Source organism: Phocoena sinus, chromosome 3, assembly GCF_008692025.1.
Source record: "Phocoena sinus isolate mPhoSin1 chromosome 3, mPhoSin1.pri, whole genome shotgun sequence".
Taxonomy (NCBI): Eukaryota; Metazoa; Chordata; class Mammalia; order Artiodactyla; family Phocoenidae; genus Phocoena; species Phocoena sinus.
Window position 1 is genome coordinate 34,909,388 of NC_045765.1, and position 20,195 is coordinate 34,929,582.

At 35.7% G+C, this 20,195-nt stretch overlaps 1 protein-coding gene across 2 annotated transcripts in view; it reads left to right on the plus strand.

The window, feature by feature from the left end:
• GABRB2 (gamma-aminobutyric acid type A receptor subunit beta2) overlaps positions 1-20,195 on the plus strand; it is a 300,586-nt gene that overhangs the window by 137,699 nt on the left and 142,692 nt on the right. For both annotated transcript variants that reach the window (XM_032627185.1, XM_032627188.1), the window contains exon 5: positions 10,788-10,870. In XM_032627185.1, coding sequence (XP_032483076.1) covers positions 10,788-10,870 — 83 coding nt within the window. The remainder of the gene's footprint in view (positions 1-10,787; positions 10,871-20,195) is intronic.

The window sequence follows — 20,195 nt, forward strand, 5'->3', positions numbered from 1 at the left end:
AGTGTGTGGGTAAAACAAAATTACAAAATATACAGGGTCACTGAACATGTAATGTATTTTCATAGCATCATAGAATTTCCAAGCTCATTTGGGATATAAGAAATTGGCCAGTCCTCCAGAGAAGCTAAATGACTTCATCAAGGTCAACTAGCTAGTTAGTGATAGCCTGGTAGTTAAGTACCTGGGCTCTGGAGACAACCATCCTCGATTTAAATCTCAAGTCCACCACACCCTCTGTGACTTTTAGAGAAAATCACTCTACCAATCTGTGCCTCAGTTTTCTTTTTCAAATTTTTTTCTTGAATTTTATTTTATTTTTTTATGGCAGGATATTACTAGTTATCTATTTTATACATATTAGTGTATACATGTCAATCCCAGTCTCCCGATTCATCCCACCACCACTCCCCACGTCTGCTTTCCCCCCTTGGTGTCCATACGTTTGTTCTCTACATCTGTGTCTCTATTTCTGCAAATCTGCAAACCGGTTCATCTGTACGATTTTTCTAGATTCCACATATATGCGTTAATATAGGATATTTTTCTCTTTCCGACTTACTTTACTCTGTATGACAGACACTATGGTCCATCCACCTCACTACAAATAACTCAATTTCGTTTCTTTTTATGGCTGAGTAATATTCCATTGTGTGTATGTGCCACAACTTCTTTATCCATTCGTCTGTCGAAGGACACTTAGGTTGCTTCCATGTCCTGGCTATTGTAAATAGAGCTGCAATGAACATTGTGGTACATGACTGTTTTTGAATTATGGTTTTCTCTGGGTATATGCCCAGTAGTGGGATTGCTGGGTCATATGGTAATTCTATTTTTAGTTCTTTAAGGAACCTCCATACTGTTCTCCATAGTGGCTGTATCAACCTACATTCCCACCAACAGTGCAAGAGGGTTCCCTTTTCTCCACACCCTCTCCAGCATTTGTTGTTTGTAGATTTTCTGTTGATGGCCATTCTGACTGGTGTGAGGTGATACCTCATTGTAGTTTTGATTTGCATTTCTCTAATGATTTGTGATTTTGAGCATCCTTTCATGTGTTTGTTGGCAATCTGTATATCCTCTTTCGAGAAATGTCTATTTAGGTCTTCTGCCCATTTTTGGATTGCGTTGTTTGTTTTTTTGATATTGAGCTGCATGAGCTGCTTGTAAATTTTAGAGATTAATTCTTTGTCTGATGATTCATTTGCAAATATTTTCTCCCATACTGAGGGTTGTCTTTTCATCTTGTTTATGGTTTTCTTTTCTATGCAAAAGCTTTTAAGTTTCATTAGGTCCCAATTGTTTATCTTTGTTTTTTTTTCCATTACCCTGGAAGGTGGATCAAAAAAGACCTTGCTGTGATTTATGTCAAAGAGTGCTCTTCCTATGTTTTCCTCTAAGAGTTTTATAGTGCCCAGTCTTACATTTAGGTCTTTAATCCATTTTGAGTTTATTTTTGTGTATGGTGTTAGGGAGTGTTCTAATTTCATTATTTTACATGTAGCTGTCCAGTTTTCCCAGCACCACTTATTGAAGAGACTGTCTTTTCTCCATTGTATACCCTTGCCTCCTTTCTCATAGATTAGTTGACCATAGGTGCATGAGTTTATCTCTGGGCTTTCTATCCTGTTCCATTGATCCATATTTCTCTTCTTGTGCCAGTACCATATTGTCTTGATTACTGTAGCTTTGTAGTATAGTCTGAAGTCAGGGAATATGATTCCTCCAGCTCCATTTTTTTCCCTCAAGACTGCTTTGGCTCTTTGGGGTCTTTTGTGTCTCCATACAAATATTAAGACTTTTTGTTCTAGATCTGTAAAAAATGCCATTGGTAATTTGATAGGGATTGCATTGAATCTGTAGCTTGCTTTGGGTAGTATAGTCATTTTCACAATATTGATTCTTCCAACCCAAGAACATGGTATATCTCTCCATTTGTTGGTATCATCTTTCATTTCTTTCATCAGTGTCTTACTGTTTTCTGCATACAGGTCTTTTGTCTCCCTAGGTAGGTTTATTCCTAGGTATTTTATTCTTTTTGTTGCAGTGGTAAATGGGAGTGTTTCCTTAATTTCTCTTTCAGATTTTTCATCATTACTGTATAGGAATGCAGGAGATTTCTGTGCATTAATTTTGTATCCAGCAACTTTACCAAATTCATTGATTAGCTCTAGTAGTTTTCTGGTGGCATCTTTAGGGTTCGCTATGTATGGTATTGTGTCATCTGCAAACAGTGACAGTTTTACTTCTTCTTTTCCAATTTGTATTCCTTTTATTTTTTTTCTTCTCTGATTGCCATGGCTACGACTTCCAGAAAAATGTTGAATAATAGTGGTGAGAGTGGACATCCTTGTCTTGTTCCTAATCTTAGAGGAAATGCTTTCAGCTTTTCATCATTGAGAATGATGTTTGCTGTGTGTTTGTCATATATGGGCTTTATGATGTTGAAGTAGATTCCCTCTGTGCCCACTTTCTGGAGAGTTTTTATCATAAATGAGGGTCGAATTTTGTCAAAAGCTTTCTCTGCATCTATTGAGATGATCATATGGTTTTTATTCTTCAGTTTGTTTATATGGTGTATCACATTGATTGATTTGTGTATACTGAAGAATCCTTGCATCTCTGTGATAAATCCCACTTGATCATGGTGTATGATCCTTTTAATGTATTGTTGGATTCTGTTTGCTAGCATTTTGTTGAGGATTTTTCAATCTATATTCATCAGTGATATTGGTCTCTAATTTTCTTTTTTTGAAGCATCTTTGTCTGGTTTTGGTGTCAGGGTGATGATGGCCTCATAGAATGAGTTTGCGAGTGTTCCTTCCTCTGCAATTTTTTGGAAGAGTTTGAGAAGGATGGGTGTTAGCTCTTCTCTAAATGTTTGATATAATTCACCTGTGAAGCCATCTGGCCCTGACTTTTGTTTGTTGGAAGATTTTAAATCACAGTTTCAATTTCATTACTTGTGATTGGTCTGTTCATATTTTCTGTTTCTTCCTGGTTCAGTCTTGGAAGTTTATACCTTTCTAAGAATTTGTCCATTTCTTCCAGGTTGTTCATTTTATTGGCATAGAGTTGCTTGTAGTAGTCTCTTAGGATGCTTTGTATTTCTTCAGTGTCTGTTGTAACTTCTCCTTTTTCATTCCTAATTTTATTGATTTGAGTCCCCTCCCTCTTTTTCTTGATGTGTCTAGCTAATGGTTTATCAATTTTGTTTATCTTCTCAAATAACCAGCTTTTAGTTTTATTGATCTTTGCTATTGTTTTCTTTGTTTCTATTTCATTTATTTCTGCTCTGATCTTTATGATTTCTTTCCTTCTACTAAATTTAGGTTTTGTTTGTTCTTCTTTCTCTAGTTTCTTTAGGTGCAAGGTTAGATTGTTTATTTGAGATGTTCGTTGTTTGTTAAGGTAGGATTGTATTGCTATAAACTTCCCTCTTAAAACTGCTTTTTGCTGTATTCCATAGGTTTTGGGTTGTCGTGTTTTCATTGTCATTTGTCTCTAGGTATTTTTTGATTTCCTCTCTGATTTCTTCAGTGATCTCTTGGTTATTTAGTAATGTATTGTTTAGCCTCCATGTATTTGTGTTTTTTACGTTTTTTTGCCTCTAATTCATTTCTAATCTCTTAGCGTTGTGGTCTGAAAAGATGCTTGATATGATTTCAATTTTCTGAAATTCAGTGAGGCTCGATTTGTGACCCAAGATGTGATCTATCCTGGAGAATGTTCCGTGCGCACTTGAGAAGAAAGTGTAATCTGCTGTTTTTGGATGGAATGTCCTATAAATATCAATTAAATCTATCTCGTCTATTGTGTCATTTAAAGCTTCTGTTTCCTTATTTACTTTCATTTTGGATGATCTGTACATTGGTGTAAATGAGGTGTTAAAGTTCCCCACTATTATTGTGTTACTGTTGATTTCCTCTTTTAGAGCTGTTAGCAGTTGCCTTATGTATTGAGGTATTCCTATGTTGGGTGCGTATATATTTATAATTGTTATATCTTCTTCTTGGTTGATCCTTTGATCATTATGTATTGTCCTTCCTTGTCTCTTGTAACATTCTTTATTTTAAAGTCTATTTTATCTGATATGAGTATGGCTACTCCAGCTTTCTTTTGATTTCCATTTGCATGGAATATCTTTTTCCATCCCCTCACTTTCAGTCTGTATGTGTCCCTAGGTCTGAAGTGGGTCTCTTGTAGACAGCATATATATGGGTCTTATTTTGGTATCCAGTCAGCAAGCCTGTGTCTTTTGGTTGGAGCATTTAATCCTTTGACATTTAAGGTAATTATCAATATGTATGTTTCCATTACCATTTTCTTAATTGTTTTGTGTTTGTTTTTGTAGGTTCTTTTCTTCTCTTGTTTTTCCCACTTAGAGAAGTTCCTTTAGCGTTTGTTGTAGAGCTGGTTTGGTGGTGCTGAATTCTCTTAGCTTTTGCTTGTCTGTAATGCTTTTGATTTCTACATCGAATCTGAATGAGATTTGTGCTGGGTAGAGTAATCTTGGTTGTAGGTTCTTCCGTTTCATCACTTTAAGTATATCATGCCACTCCCTTCTGGCTTGTAGAATTTCTGCTGAGAAATCAGCTGTTAACCTTGTGGGAGTTCCCTTGTATGTTATTTGTCATTTTTCCCTTGCTGCTTTCAATAATTTTTCTTTGTTTTAATTGTTGTCAATTTGATTACTCCGTGTCTTGGCATATTTCTCCTTGGGTTTATCCTGCCTGGGTCTCTCAGTGCTTCCTGGACTTGGGTGGCTATTTCCTTTCCCATGTTAGGGAAGTTTTTCACTATAATCTCTTCAACTATTTTTTGGGGTCCTTTCTCTCTCTCTTCTCCTTCTGGGACCTGTATAATGCGAATGTTGGTGTGGTTAATGTCCCAGTGTTCTCTTATGCTGTCTTCATTTCTTTTCATTCTTTTTTCTTTATTCTTTATTCACTGCTCCATGGCAGTGAATTCCACCATCCTGTCTTCCCAGTCCCTTATCCATTCTTCTGCCTCAGTTATTCTGCTATTGATTCCTTCTAGTGTGACTTTCATTTCAGTTATTGTACTGTTCATCCCTGTTTGTTTGTTCTTTAATTCTTCTAGGTGTTTGTTCTTTAATTCTTTTAGGTCTTTGTTAAACATTTCTTTCATCTTCTTGATCTTTGCCTCCATTCTTTTTCCGAGGTCCTGGATCATCTTCACTATCATTATTCTGACTTCTTTTTCTAGAAGATTGCCTATCTCCACTTCTTTAGGTGCTTTTATGGGGTTTTATCTTGTTCCTTCATGTCATGCATAGTCCTCTGCCGTTTCCTTTGGTCTGTCTTTCTGTGAATGTGGTCTTCAATCCACAGGTTGCAGGATTGTAGTTCTCACTTCTTCTGTCTGCCCTCTCTCAATTTTCCTATCTGTAAAATGGGTATAGTAATAGGACACTCCTCATGTTAAATGAGATGATACATTTCAGTAACAGTAGATCATGTCTGGAATATAGTAAGTGGTCAGTTAATTTGAGGTATATTTACTATTATCGAGCATGCCAGAGCTGAAGTCACCTAAACCCTACAGTAGATGTTCTGTCTACTCTACAAAAAGCAAGAGCATATCACAAGAGAGGATATATGTGAGAAATTAGTTTCCCAGATAAAATAGTTGTAAGATAGAAAATAATGTCAAGTCTTCTTGGAGATATTAAAACAAAAATTTTAAGTACCTTTGTGGGAAATGACTCAGATGAGCTCTTTAGAACTTTTCGAAATTTCAGTTCATCCTCTAATGCTTAAATTCAGTAAATGGAATTTTCCCCCAGAGCTGAAGTCTTTAATGTTTGCTTTACAGCTCACAAAATATGTATCAATGTATTTTTTGATAACTGACCATTTTTAACATCCTAATTTTTCTCTATTAATCCTGTATACTAATGCCAGGGGGTTTCTTTATTCCTTGTAATTAGAATAAGTTGTGCTTTTAGGTAAATGTACATTTTGAACAAAGGAAAAGCATGTGGTGAATTAGAACAATATGTTTTGAATATAGTTGAGGATAAGGCAGCTGACTTTCTTAAAAATATACACAAAGATGCTGAAAGCAAGTTTTTTTGTGTGGAATAGCTAGATGGTTGTCTAGATAAAGAAATCAAACAAAGTAAAACTCCAAAGTCACTTTTTGATAATCTCTGGATGAAATCCTAACAAGTTTTCACGTTTGAAAGCACATGTTTAACCATGTATTCTAGCTCCTGAAGTTCCTCTTGAAGAATCTGCTGAAAGACCCCAAGTGTGTCACGTTGATGATTCTGAGTTATTTCCTATTGGCTGAGTGGCAGAGGCATTTATTATTACTTAATAACTGTCTTTGGTCATATTCAAACTTGGAATGATATAGTAGTATCAGTAAATCTCAGGTAATGACACCATAAAATGTCTATTATGGCTTTGATATGAAATGCTGGCACTGTTGTTTTATTTCTTGATTTTATGCATGCCTTTAGTGACTCTTATTTTATTTTACATATTTAGTTTCCTTGCACTATGTCAGTATTTTATGACATAAATCATTTTTGGATGACAGTGTCCAATGGCTGAGGAATAAAAATTTATCTAAAAATCTCTTAGCCCAGTCAGAATAATCAGTATTCCCCAAAGGTGGCTCTCTTCATGCCATAGTATTCAGCCCCAAAGAAGACACATTTCCACTTTTAGCTATAGAAGATTTGCTACAGGTAAATGAGGTAAATTTTGTAAGTATCCTTGACTGAAAACAGAACTGTCTTCATATATTTCACAATGGTCTTGAAACTTAATCAGGATGCCTGCCTAATGAGTTACTAGCTTCACTTCAAAGACTCCTAGTAGTGATGTTGAGTGATTTAAGGCCCATTAAGGATCTTTATCAGGATTCAGAAAGGCATGTTCATGAAAACCCTTTAAGTATATTTGTTTTATTGACTTATTCTTAGAGAAACAACCCTGTTACAAATCTGAAAGTCCCCGAGAATAGATTTTGATGTTGAGCTTTTCTGAGTAAGGTTCACTTCAGGGTAGCTTCTTCTGTAAGGATGATTTTGACTTTTAAATTTGCTTGAGAATTTTTTATATAAATTAAATCAGACACTTAATCTAGAGAATTACTTCAAAATCCTCAATTTGGGAATACTTATAACCATGGCTGTCTTTGTTTTATGTTATTATTATTACTTTTTTTAAATTTTAATCTTGGGTTATTGACATATGTCAACACCTGGCAAGATTTTTGAGATAGAAATAAGGAAAAAACTGTTCCTGCTCTCACAAAGCACCTAGAAAATATGCAGATTCGTCACACGTCAGTACTTTGTCCTAAAAGTTGTTAGTAAGAATTTCGTATACACATATGGCATGATGACTCTTTTGAATATTTATATATCATATTTTATAGCTCTGCTTTGCTTATAAAATAAGTTTGTGGGTATTCTACATTTCTTCATGTATACAAACATATACATATGAACAAGTAATGACTGGCTAAATGAGTTATCACTGTATTTACTCAGTAGCAGTGAGTAATAACAAAAGATGCAGAATATTTAATGTTACAGATTTTTTCCTACTTTCATCATCTCACAGCAAAGCAGGATGGCAAGTTTTTAGTTCAGGGTTTCAGGAGCAACCTACGATTGGCGCGTGTAAGTGACTTATCTCAGGTCATTCATCCTGGTTTGTATGATCAGGATTCCAAATGGATTATTTTGGCTACAGTTTCTATTTTAATCCAACAGGAGATACAAATGCTTATAAACATCAACTAGAAAACATTTATATATATTTTTTAGTTTTACAGAGTATACTATAGCATTAAAACCAGTAAAACATTGGTGTGAATATGAATGTTGATGTGAGAAAAACACTTTCATAATACTTCATTTTTAAAACATGAGTAGAAACTCAATTGCTTCTGCAATAGAATTAGTCAATTTATTTTTCTTGCTCACGGCACTAGTGTTCACAGATGTTAGTTGCCATGAATATGCATCAGCAGAAAGTGTAAACTACAACCTGTAGTAGCAATTGCAAATTTCACCTCACTTACACAGTCAGTCATCTATTAATGGCTCTCCTTTTTCATGGTATGTATGCTCTTGTATCTTTCATGTCTTTTGTGTTCATTCTATCAAATGAAGTTGATTTTCTCTAGTGTCTCAAGATGGAGATTGTCTGCTATTTTTCATAAATAGCATGAGAGTTTGGTATGCCCACTATGCACCTAATTATGTTTCCTTTGAATATTTCTCTTCTACGCAATTCAGTTTCCTGTCTGTTAGTGGTAATTCAGGTTGGATCTACACTTTGGAAGAAGTCAGTGGACCAGTGAAAAATTTAGCCAAGTATCACATAGCCAAAATAAATTCTTTTTTTAACCCTGAGTAGACGTGAATGTTAATTTTTATATAATTTTTAGAATTTATAAAATATAGGTATTTGATCAGTCCCATTGAAAGGAAAAACAATCAGTTCGATACTAAGATAAACTCTGGTACTAGTTATGTAATGCTAATTAAGTGGATTAAAATTTACTTACTGTGAAAAATATAAAAAGAATCCCTAAAACCTAAGACACATTGTAAGTTTAAAAAAAGAGACATGATGCAATAAAATAATCCTCCAAATAAAAGATTTATGCACAGCAAAACCAGCTGCTTGACTCTGTATAATTCATGTATTTATCCTTTCAACAGATACTTTTTGGTTCCCTTACAGTAAATAGAAAAAAGTCTGTGTCTTTAAACAGCTTAAATTTTACTGGGAAAAATAGTTCTTACAAGAAAAGAAATAAGCAAGATAATTTCAGATTGTAGTAATTCCTTGAAGGAAATAAACAGCTAACATGGAGCTTTAGTTAAGGCAGCCACTTTGGGTGGGCTGCTTAGGAAAGCCCTTTCAGAGGAGTTGATTTTTGAGCTAAAGGATCGGACAAAAATGCTCTGTGAGTATCAGTGGGGGACACATGTTCTAGGCAGAGAGAACAAATGTAAAGGCTGGGAATAGTGAGTGAGGACTTGGTATGAGAAAATATTGGGAGAGAAGGGTGAGATTACTCAGGGCACACTAGGCCATAGCCAAGACTGGATTTTTTGGAAGAGCCACTGAAAATTTTAAAGAGGAGGGATAAAATCTGATCTATGGTTTTGAAACATCTGACTGTTGTATGAATTATAGTTAGTAGGGAGGTAAATGGAGAGGCTAGGAGACCAAGATACTGTAGTAACATGGAAGTGAGGCAGTGGGACCATAGACACTGAGGAAGGCAGTGGAGGTGGAAAGGAGTTGAGGCAGAGTAGCCATCTCCTGGTGAAGGAGAGCAAGGAACCCAGGAACCCAGGAACCCAGCAACATCACCCCTAGGATGCTCACTTATCCCTAAAGAGGAAAACAAAAATGAACAGAGCACAAGCCTTAATGAAGAAGTAATCAAACTAAAGAGGCATGAACTACTTACATTGTCATTTAGGTATTTCCATCCTACAGCTGAGGAGGAGGAGTTTCACACCTAACTAAGGAATTTCAGAGAGTCAGTCTACCTGGACTACTTGTCTAAGCTCTGCCCAAGACCTTCTAATGAAAAAGGTCTAGCTGTGGATTGTTTCTCCCAAGCTGGATCTGCATCTTATTTCTCTGTTTCCAGCACACAGTATAGTACCTCTAGGAGCAGAGTAAGCCAAAGTTGGTCAAATTTAACATCAGTTTCTCCTCTTTGTTTTTTTCAGCAGATGTGAAGGGCCTATTATGTGTGGGGACTCTTTTATATTCTTTACATAAATTATTCTATTAGTTCATACAGAAACTCTGTTAGGCTGTTATTACTGTTGTTGTTAAGAATCCCCCCTTTTTACAGACAAAGAAACTAAGGTTGGTTAGGAGATATTAACCATCTGGATGTGTATCACAGTTAGTGAGGCAGAATTAGAATCCAAACCTATGTCTGTTGTGTTTTAAAACTTCTGCTTTTTCATAGCATTGTGCTGCCTTATTGATCAGAAACCAAACTGATAAATCATTTAGGGCTGTATGTTTTTTGGCTCTTTCTAGCAGGTCTTCAATTAGTGAAAAGTGAGATTAGTGAAAAATGGTGACATTAAAGAGACATATTCATTTCTCCCTGATAAATTAATAAAGGTACAGTGTGTCCTAAATAAATAACTCTGCCAACCGATAGGAGGAAGCTCTCCAACAGACCTTGAGAATATCAGATGATTCAGGACAGAGCAAATCAGGTGACAGATGAAAGGCATATTGTGTGTTATACTAGTACACTTGCAAAGCACCACACTATGTATAGAAAGGTCAAAAATGATGGACCAAAGCCAAGATTGTTGGAAGGTTTGATTTTAGGGTCTTGAGAAGAGGAGGAGAAAACAAATGAGTGCAAGAGTAATATCCATGTTGGTTTTCTCAATCACCTTTGATGCTTGTAAGCTAGAGTCCTCGGACGGCCCCATCCCACCCCTAAGACCTTCTGGAGAATGGGAACTGCCTGTTTAACAAACGTTCCCAGGTGATTTGGGCACCAAGTAGGTAACGGACCACATCTTGGGAGAATACTGATTTAGTCCACTCTGTTTAATTTACAAAGCATTCTGAGGCTCATCAAGGAAAATGGTTATCCAAAGTTGTAGCACTTTTTTTTGTTGTTAGAGCTTAAGCTAAATCAGTCTCCTAGAGGCCCAGTGCTGTCTTCTTTGAGACTTACATTTAATTTTTCCAGCTCAGTCATGGATCAGCTAACAGCATGCATCATTGATATTTCTCTTCTAGAATCACAACCACAGCTGCCTGCATGATGGACCTGAGGCGGTACCCACTGGATGAACAAAACTGCACCTTGGAAATTGAAAGCTGTAAGTCTTTCTGACAATCCAGTTAGACTGAACTTGGCTTTAAGGTTCTCTTTGGGCAAAGGTCTCCTACCCTGGTTCACATCCAGACCACAAGTCCTGCAAAGGTTGTGCTAGTGTGCCAAGTTTGGTGGAGGGAGGTGCTCACAGTGTCTTCCCTCAGTCATGCTGCCACCCTCTTAGTGCCATCCCTAAGTCCCTGGGAGGGACGTGTAGGGAAGCAGTAATCTAGCAATAAAAGGAAGATACTAAGAGTCTGGAAGGAGACCAAGGGCTATTTCAAGAATTTATTATATGGAATTGGTGCAGCTAGCTGCAACAGGCATGGAAAAATAGGTGGAGATGGCAGCATAACACGAGATGTCCTTATTGCCTTTGCGTTTCACAAATGTTATCTCTGCAATTAATTGCAGAGTAAAAGTGGCCTCTGGATTAGTTAAAACATTCATAGAGTGTGGATTGGTGGAATGTTTTTTATTTCGAGGGACTATTTTCATTGTTTCAAATTTATTTTATATTCTTGCTGAAGGCCATATGATGAGCAAGATTGGTGTATGTGTGTTTTTATTCTCTTTCCTGTGCTGACCTGTTTTACAATGTTGGTGCTTTTCTAGGCCGCATTTTCAGCATCCTTCTTGATGATTCAGTCACCTACCCTGTTGACTGGGCTAAAGCGTTTATTTCATAACCCATTTCCATTTCAGAGGTCACACAGAGAGGTCGTTTGAGGTGGAGTAGGATTTCAAATCATTTTTCTCTCTCAATTCTTTGCAATGTTTTCCTATTTAATCCTATCAAACAATTGGAAGCTGATGATTTTATATCCAGCATTCTAGATAATGACTAGCTTGACTGCTTTGTGGATACTCTCAGTCTTTGGGAGGAACTCTAGCCTTGGCGAGCCATGAAACTCTAAATCACTGCTCTGAGCAGAAATACTGCATTTATGACACATTGCTGGTATTTTTGCCCATTTCAAAAAATAGCTTCGAGGGATAATTAAATTTATATGCACTTTTTGAAGAACCTGATTGCATACTTGTATTTCTAAATCATCATTATTTTCACATTAGATCTTTGCCATAAAGAACTATTTAATGAAATTGGTCCAAGGGATTTTGATGATGATTATTTTTATGTAGATATCTCTCGGATAACTGCATCTTTGTAACTCACGACACAGTTTCGAGAATAATGTTCTTCAAAGTTCAAATTCTTTGGTTGTTTCAAATCGCTGATATAAGGATATTTTGAAAAAAGTATGTTGCTGTGTACTACAAATGAATTTTTGTGGTAAGAGCATTTTTTTGTGGTAGAATTTGACTGGAATTTTAAATAATCATAATTGTACATGGTTAAAGCACCTGCACTGATGTAATGTCACTTGCGCCTTTCACAACCCTCATAGTAGTAAACGAGGCCTTTTCATTTTGAAGAACCAATGATGCCTAAGGACACAGGCAGCATCCAAGTGTTCCATGTAATTAAAGTATAATTCTGACATGAATATTCTTTTTGACATGAATATTTTAAAATTAACATGATAACTCCTGGACTTCCCTGGTGACGCAGTGGTTAAGAATCTGCCTGCCAATGCAGGAGACACGGGTTGGAGCCCTGGTCCGGAAGATCCCACATGCCGCGGGGCAAATAAGCCCATGTGCCACAACTACTGAAACCCGCGTGCCACAACTACTGAAGCCCACGCGCCTAGAGCCTATGCTCTGCAACAAGAGAAGCCACCTCAATGAGAAGCCCGTGCACAGCAATGAAGAGTAACCCCCGCTCACCACAGCTAGAGAAAGCCCTCGTGCAGCAACGAAGACCCAACGTAACCAAAAATAAATTAATTAATTAAAAAAAGAAACACGATAACTCCTTAGACTTTTAGAAAGTTTAAGTTTTATAAAGGGGCTCTTACATATCTCATTTCAATTCACAATTACCCTGGTAAATGCTATAGATTTTTCCAGCTTTTTTGAGATATAATTGACATATGTCATTGTGTGAGTTTAAGATGTACAGTGTGATGATTTGTTATGTGTATGTATTGCAAAATGATTACCACAATATGGTTAGTTAACACATTCATCACTTCACATAGTTACCGTGTGTGTGTGTGTATATTAAGAACTTCTAAGATTTACTCTATTAGAAACTTTAAGTATATTGTACAGTATTGTTAACTATAGTCACCATTCTGTAGATTAGATACTCAGATCTTATTCACCTTATGAATGAAAGTTTGTACCCTTTAAGTGTTTCTGTGAGTTCAGTATTTTTTTAGATTCCACATATAAGTAAGATCATACAGAGCTGGTCTTCCTCTCTCTGACTTATTTCACCTAACCTAATGCCCTCATGGTTCATCCATGTTGTCACAAGGATTTCCTTTTTATAGAAGAATAATATTCCATTCTCTGTGTTTATGTATGTGTGTGTATCACATCTTCTTTATCCATTCATCCATCAACAGACACCTAGGTTGCCTCTACATCTTGGCTATTATAAAGAATGCTGCATCAGTTAATCTACGACAAAGGAGGCAAGACTACACAATGGTGGAAAGACAGTCTCTTCAACAAATGGTGCGGGAAAAACTGGACAGCTACATGTAAAAAAATGAAATTAGATCACTCTTTTACACAAAAATAAGCTCAAAATAGATTAAAGACCTAAATGAGAGACTGGACACTATAAAACTCCTAGAGGAAAACATAGGCAGAACACTCTCTGACATAAATCGCAGCAATATCTTTTTCAATCCGTCTCCCAGAATAATGGAAATAAAAATAAACAAATGAGACCTAAGTAAACTCAAAAGTTTTTGAACAGCAAAGGCAACCATAAACAAAACAAAAAGACAACCGACAGATTGGGAGCAAATATTTGCAAATATTTTTTGACCAACAAGGGATTAGTCTCCAAAATTTACCAACAGCTCATGAGGCTTAATATCATCAAAACAAATAAGCCAATCAAAAAATGTGTGGAAGACCTAAATAGACATTTCTCCAAAAAAGACATACAGATGGGCAAGAGGCACATGAAAAGATGTTTAATATCGCTAATTATTAGAGAAATGCAAGTCAAAACTACAATGAGATATCACCTCACACCAGTCAAAACAGCTATCATGAAAAAATCTCTAAACAATAAATGCTGGAGCGGGTGTGGAGTGAAGGGAACCTTCCTACACTGTTGGTAAGAATGTAAATTGGTAAAGCCACTATGGAGAACAGTATGGAGTTTCCTTAAAAAACTAAAAATAGAGCTACCATATGACCCTGCAATCCCACTTCTGGGCATGTATCTGGAGAAAAACGTGGTCTGAAAGGATGCACACACCCCAGTGTTCATTGCAGCACTGTTTACAATAGCCAAGACATGGAAGCAACCTAAATGTCCATCGACAGAGGAGTGGATAAAGAAGATGTTGTACATGTATAAAATGGAATATAACTCAGCCATTAAAAAGAATGAAATAATGCCATTTGCAGCAACATGGACGGACTTAGAGATTGTCATACTGAGTGAAGTAAGTCAGACAGAGGAAGAGAAATACTGTATGATATCCATTATATATGGAATCTAAAAAAAAATGATACAAATGAACTTATTTACAAAACAGAAACAGACTCATAGACTTAGAGAATGAACTTATGATTACCGGGCAGAAGGGTGGGAGGAAGGGATAGTTAGGGAGTTTGGGATGGACATGTACACAGTGCTATATTCAAAATGGATAACAAACCAGGGCCTACTGTATAGCACAGGGAACTCTGCTCAATGTCATGTGGCAGCCTGGATGGGAGGGGAGTTTGGAGGAGAATGGATACTTGTATATGTATGCTGAGTCACTTTGCTGTGCCCCTGAAGCTGTCACAACGTTGTTCGTTGGCTATACTACAATATAAAATAAAAAGTTTTTAAAAAAAGAATGTTGCAATGAACATGGTTGTACAGGAACTTCTTAGTGCTAGTGATTTAATTTCTTTTGGATATGTACCCAGAAGCAGGATTGCTGGATCATATGGTAGTTCTGGTTTTAATTTTTTGAGAAACTTCCATACTGTTTTCCATAGTGACTGTACTAATTTACATTCTTATCATCAGTGTACAAGATTCCCTGTTTTTCATGTTCTAGCTAGCAAGCACTTATCTGTTGTCTTTTTTATGATAGCCATTCTAACAGGTGTGAGGTGGTTGTTCATTGTAGTTCTGATTTGCATTTCCCTGATGCAAATTCTTTTGCATGTGGTTATCCAGTTTTCCCAACACCATTCATTGAATGAGACTATCATTTCTCCATTGAGCATTCTTGACTCCCTAGTCAAATATTAGTTGACCATATATGTGAGGGTTTATTTCTGGACTCTCAGTTCTGCTTCATTGGTCTATGTGTCTGTTTTTATGACAGACCCATGCTGCTTTGATTACTATAGTTTTGTAGGATAGTTTAAAATCAGGAGTGTGATACCTCCAGCTTTATTATTCTTGTTTCATATTGCTTTAGCTATTCAGAATCTTTTGTTCCATACAAATTTTATGATTGTTCAATTTCTGTAAAAAACTGCCATTGGAATTTTGGTAAGTATTGCATTGAATCTATAGATAGCTTTGGGTGGTGGATATTTTAACAATATTAATTCTTCTGATTCATGAACATGGGATATCTTTCCATTTATTTGCATCTCCTTTAGTTTCTTTCATCAATGTTTTATAGATTTCATTGTACAGATCTTTAACTTCCTTGATCAAGCATTCCTTATCTCTAAGTATTGTATTGATTTTGATGCTCCTGTAAAGAGGATTGTTTTCTTAATTTCATTTTCAGATAGTTTATTAGTGTATAAAATTATAACTGATTTTTATGTTAATTTTGTATACTGCAACTTTATTGAATTAGTTTGTTCTAGCAGCTTTTTGGCAGTCTTTAGGGTTTTCTATATGCAAGATCATATCACCTGCCAACAGAGACAGTTTTACTTCTTTCTTTCTAATTTGGATATATTTTATTTCTTTTTTTCTTGTTTGATTGCTATGGCTAGGACTTTTAGTACTGTGTTGAATAGGAGTTGTGAGTGGGCCCCCCTTTTTCTGATCTGAGAGGAAAAGCTTTCGGCCTCTCCTCATTGAGTATGATATGAGCTGTGGGCTTGTTATATAATGGCCTTTATTATGTTGAGGTACATTCCTTCTTACCTAATTTGTCAAGGATTTTTATCATGAAAAAGTGTTGATTTTTTCAAATGCTTTTTCTGCATCTATTGAGTTAATTGTATTATTTTTACCTTTCATTTTGATTTGCATATGCTGAATCATCCTTGCATTCCAGAGCTGAATCCCACTTGCTCATGGTGTGTGATTTTTCCAATGTGCTGTTGAATTTGGTTTGCTAGTATTTTGTTGAGGATTTTTGCATCTATATGTATCAAGGATATTAGCCTGTAGTTTTCTTTTCTTGCAGTATCCTTATCTGACTTTGGTGTCAGGGTAATCCTGGCCTTGTAAAGTGAGTTTGGGAGCATTCCTTTCTCTTTAATTTTTTTGGAATAGTTTAAGAATAATTGGCATTAATTCTTCTTTGAATGCTTGGTAAAATTCACCAGTGAAAACATTTGGTTCTGGTCTTTTCTTTGTTGGGAAGTTTTTCATTACTGATTAAATCTTTTTACTTATCTCTTACTTATAATTGTTTTGTTCATATTTTCTTTGTCTTCATGACTCAGTCTTAGTAAATTGTATGTTTCTAGTAATTTATCCATTTCTTCTAGATTGTTTAATTTATTGGCGTACAACTGTTCCTAGTAGTCTCATGACCCTTTGTATATCTGTGGTATCAGCTGGAATAGAATGTCTCCTCTTCCATTAATAATTCTTTTTATTTGTGCCCTTTTTTTTCTTGTTTAGTCTAGCTAAAGGTTTGTCAGTTTTGTTTATCTTTTCAAATACCCAACTCTTAATCTTCTTGATCTTCTATGATTGTTTTATTTTCATTGGTGTCCTGTTTTCTATTTTATTTATTTCTGATCTAATCTTTATAATTTCCTCTTTCTGCCAACTTTGGGCCTAGCTTTTTCTTCTTTTCCTAGTTCCTCAAGGTATGTTAGGTTGTTTATTTGAGAACTTTATGTTTTTCTTGATACATGAGTTTACAGCTATGAACATCCTCTTGGAACAGTTTTTGTTGCATTCCATAAGTTTTGTTATGTTGTGTTTCTGTTTCATTTGTCTCAAAAAATTTTTTTTTCACTTTTGATGTATTCTTTTATCCATTGATTGTTCAGGATTGTGCTGTTTTATTTCATATATGTGTGCATTTTCCAGCTTTCCTCCTGTTATGGATTTCCAGTTTCATACCCTTGTGGCAGGAAAAGATACTTGATATAATTTCTATCTTCTTGAATTTTTTGATACTTGTTTTGTGACCTAGCATATAATATATACTAGAAAATGTTCTGTGCGTGCTTGAGAAGAATGTGTATTCTGTTGCTGTCAGGTGGAATGTTCTGTATGTCTCTTAGGTCCATTTGTTCTACAGCATTGTTCAAATCTACTGTTTCCTTATTGATTCTTGGTCTGGATGCTCTAACCATTGTTAAGAGTGGAGTATTAAAGTCCCCAACTATTATTGTATTCCTGTTTATTTCTCCTTTTAGTTCTATTAGTGTTTGCTTTATATATTAAGGTGCTCTAATGTTGCATATATATTTACAATTGTTATATCTTGATAAATTGACCCCTTTATCATTATATAATGACCTTCTTTGTCTCCTGTGGGCATTTTAGTTTAAAATCTATAAGGTAGGTATTAATATTTCTGTCTTTACAGCTAGAGAAACACACTCAAAGAAGTAAAGTGATTTGCCCCAGATTATGCAGCTACTGATTGGCACAATTTCTCTATACTGATGTGGTAATTGTTAGCTGATTTATCTTAGTAAAGCCCCTGATTTTGTAGGGACCAGATTAACCAGAAGATCTGTATTCTAAAAACTGAACAAATAGCCTATCCTTGTGAAAAATTGGAGTTTATTCTTCTTTAGTCAGACAGTGAATCATTGTTATAGAGAACAAAACATGGTGTTATATTAGTAACATACATGATATTATTATAAGTACATAGTTAACTAATTATATTGAAATAAGTTTAGGATCCTATCCCTTAAACAACTAGCTTTGAAGTTGATGCCTGACATTTCACCTTATTTATCATTTCTTTCTGTTAAGCAAACTCTAGGCATTCATCCATTCTCCTGCTCCCTCTCCCCTCCCCACTTCTCCTTACTTCCTTCTTCTCTTCCCTCCTTTCCCTCTTTATTTCTCTTCCTACCTCTCTCAAGTGCAAATGAGCCTAATAGTTGCATTACTAAATCACTATCATCTTGTCTCCATATCAACAATTAATATATTGGTTCCATTCCAGGATAATATAACTTGATTCTGGGAAGCTTAGAGTAGGGGAATATTAGGATTGAGTTTATTGTTAATTCATTCATGCTTTCATTCATTCAAGAATTTATTTATTCATTAAATATTAATTGAGCACTAATTATATACCAGCCAGGTATTGTAATAAACTCTAGAGACATAATGGTGAACAAAAAATAATAGTATCTCTGCCCTCCTTTATTATGAGGAAGATAGGTATTATTTAAATAAACACATATAGGAATGTAAAAATTGCATTAGTGAAAAGTGCTACCAAGATGAAATATTTAGTTCTTTAAGATCTTAAAGTAAGATTAGAGCAAGCCTTGAAATAAAGTGCTGAGGAATCTAGAAGGCCAGAATGGACTATGCTTACTTTATAACTTTTCTTAAATTTAGAGGGATGGAGAAGCTCTGTAGAATTAATGGGATTTGCTGAACTAAATGGGGCCCTGGTAATTTTTACCACCATGTAGGCAATGAAACCTAATTGCCAAAATAAAAAGGAGAAATCCATCTCCAGGTATTTCCAGTCTTTTCACTTAGAACTAGTTCTCCTTACTTTATACCTACATGCTTCTGTTACCTGTGTGGTCAGCTACGTCATACTTTATCCACATAATTTATATGTATATGTCTATATGTTTCTCTGAATCTTTCAGTCAGTTTGGAAAAGGTATACTGGACTACTCACCTATATTTCTAGGGAAATGTCACCCTAAAAGCACCAAATGATGACAAAGTTACAAGCTAGCCTATATAAATAAAGTCCTTTTGAACTTTGCTGTTGAGGAATAAGATGAATTCTAATAAAGAAACAATAAATTGTCCCAGGTGTGCTAATGCTTTGGAAAGTATGATGCTGCCAAATATAATTTAAGAGTATTAGGACAAATCAAAGACATCTCTTTTAAAAAATATATACAGTTCAAATTATGTTACAGACACACAACATTCCATTATACTACAAGGCCACTTAGTATGTTTCATTCGGGAATGAAAAGTACTGGAAAAAGGGTGAGGGAAGTATTACATATCTTTAAAAGGGTAATAGTTAGGGGGCTCCTCTGTTGTATGCTGAGCCAGTTAAGCTTCTCAATACCAGTATCAGCTACATCCCTCTCCCCTCCTCAGAAGGGTAAGGCTGTCTTATACAGTCTTCATCCCTATATCCAGGTCCTCAAATTGGGACATGTGAGCTGCTTGTCTGAAAGGAAGTATGGAATCTTCTCAACTGGATCCATTGACAGTCTGCTCACATTGCCAAAACGCAAAGGTTCCTTTTTTTCTCATTTATTTATGTGTTTTTATTTCAGCCTGTCTCTGGGTGATTTGGACTGGACAGTGTCAGCATCCCAGAGAATAAGATCAGTGCTCTGTTTCTGAGTGGTGTTGATTTGTTGGTCAATCTCAGCCTTAGTGCGATCCACAGTGAATTAGAGAGTGTAGAAATTTCTCAGCAGCTCTTTCATAGCTCTTCACAGGACTATGCCAAGTGTTTACCGAGACAGCCAGTCAGGCATCTCCTTTTAGGTTCTTAAAAAAAAAATTCTACTACTGCCCTTTGTGGCAGTATCAGAAACCAGTTCTTGCTGGCCTCTCATAGTCACTGACTACCAGAATGACATGGAGAACGTCACCCTACTTAGCTGAGCCTTGGTTTCCTCATAGATAAAATGGGGATAATAATATCTACCACCTGAAGTTCTTATGAGGATTAAAAAATTAATATAGATAAAGAATGTAGCACTTTGCTTGGTACGTGGTAGACATCTAAATAAACAGTAACTTCAGTAAATAATAATTATTTTTATAACATTAATTTTTTATTTTTATATATAAAAAGTCCCACACTGCCACAGATCTTCCCTAATTTTGAGATGTAGTAAATCCA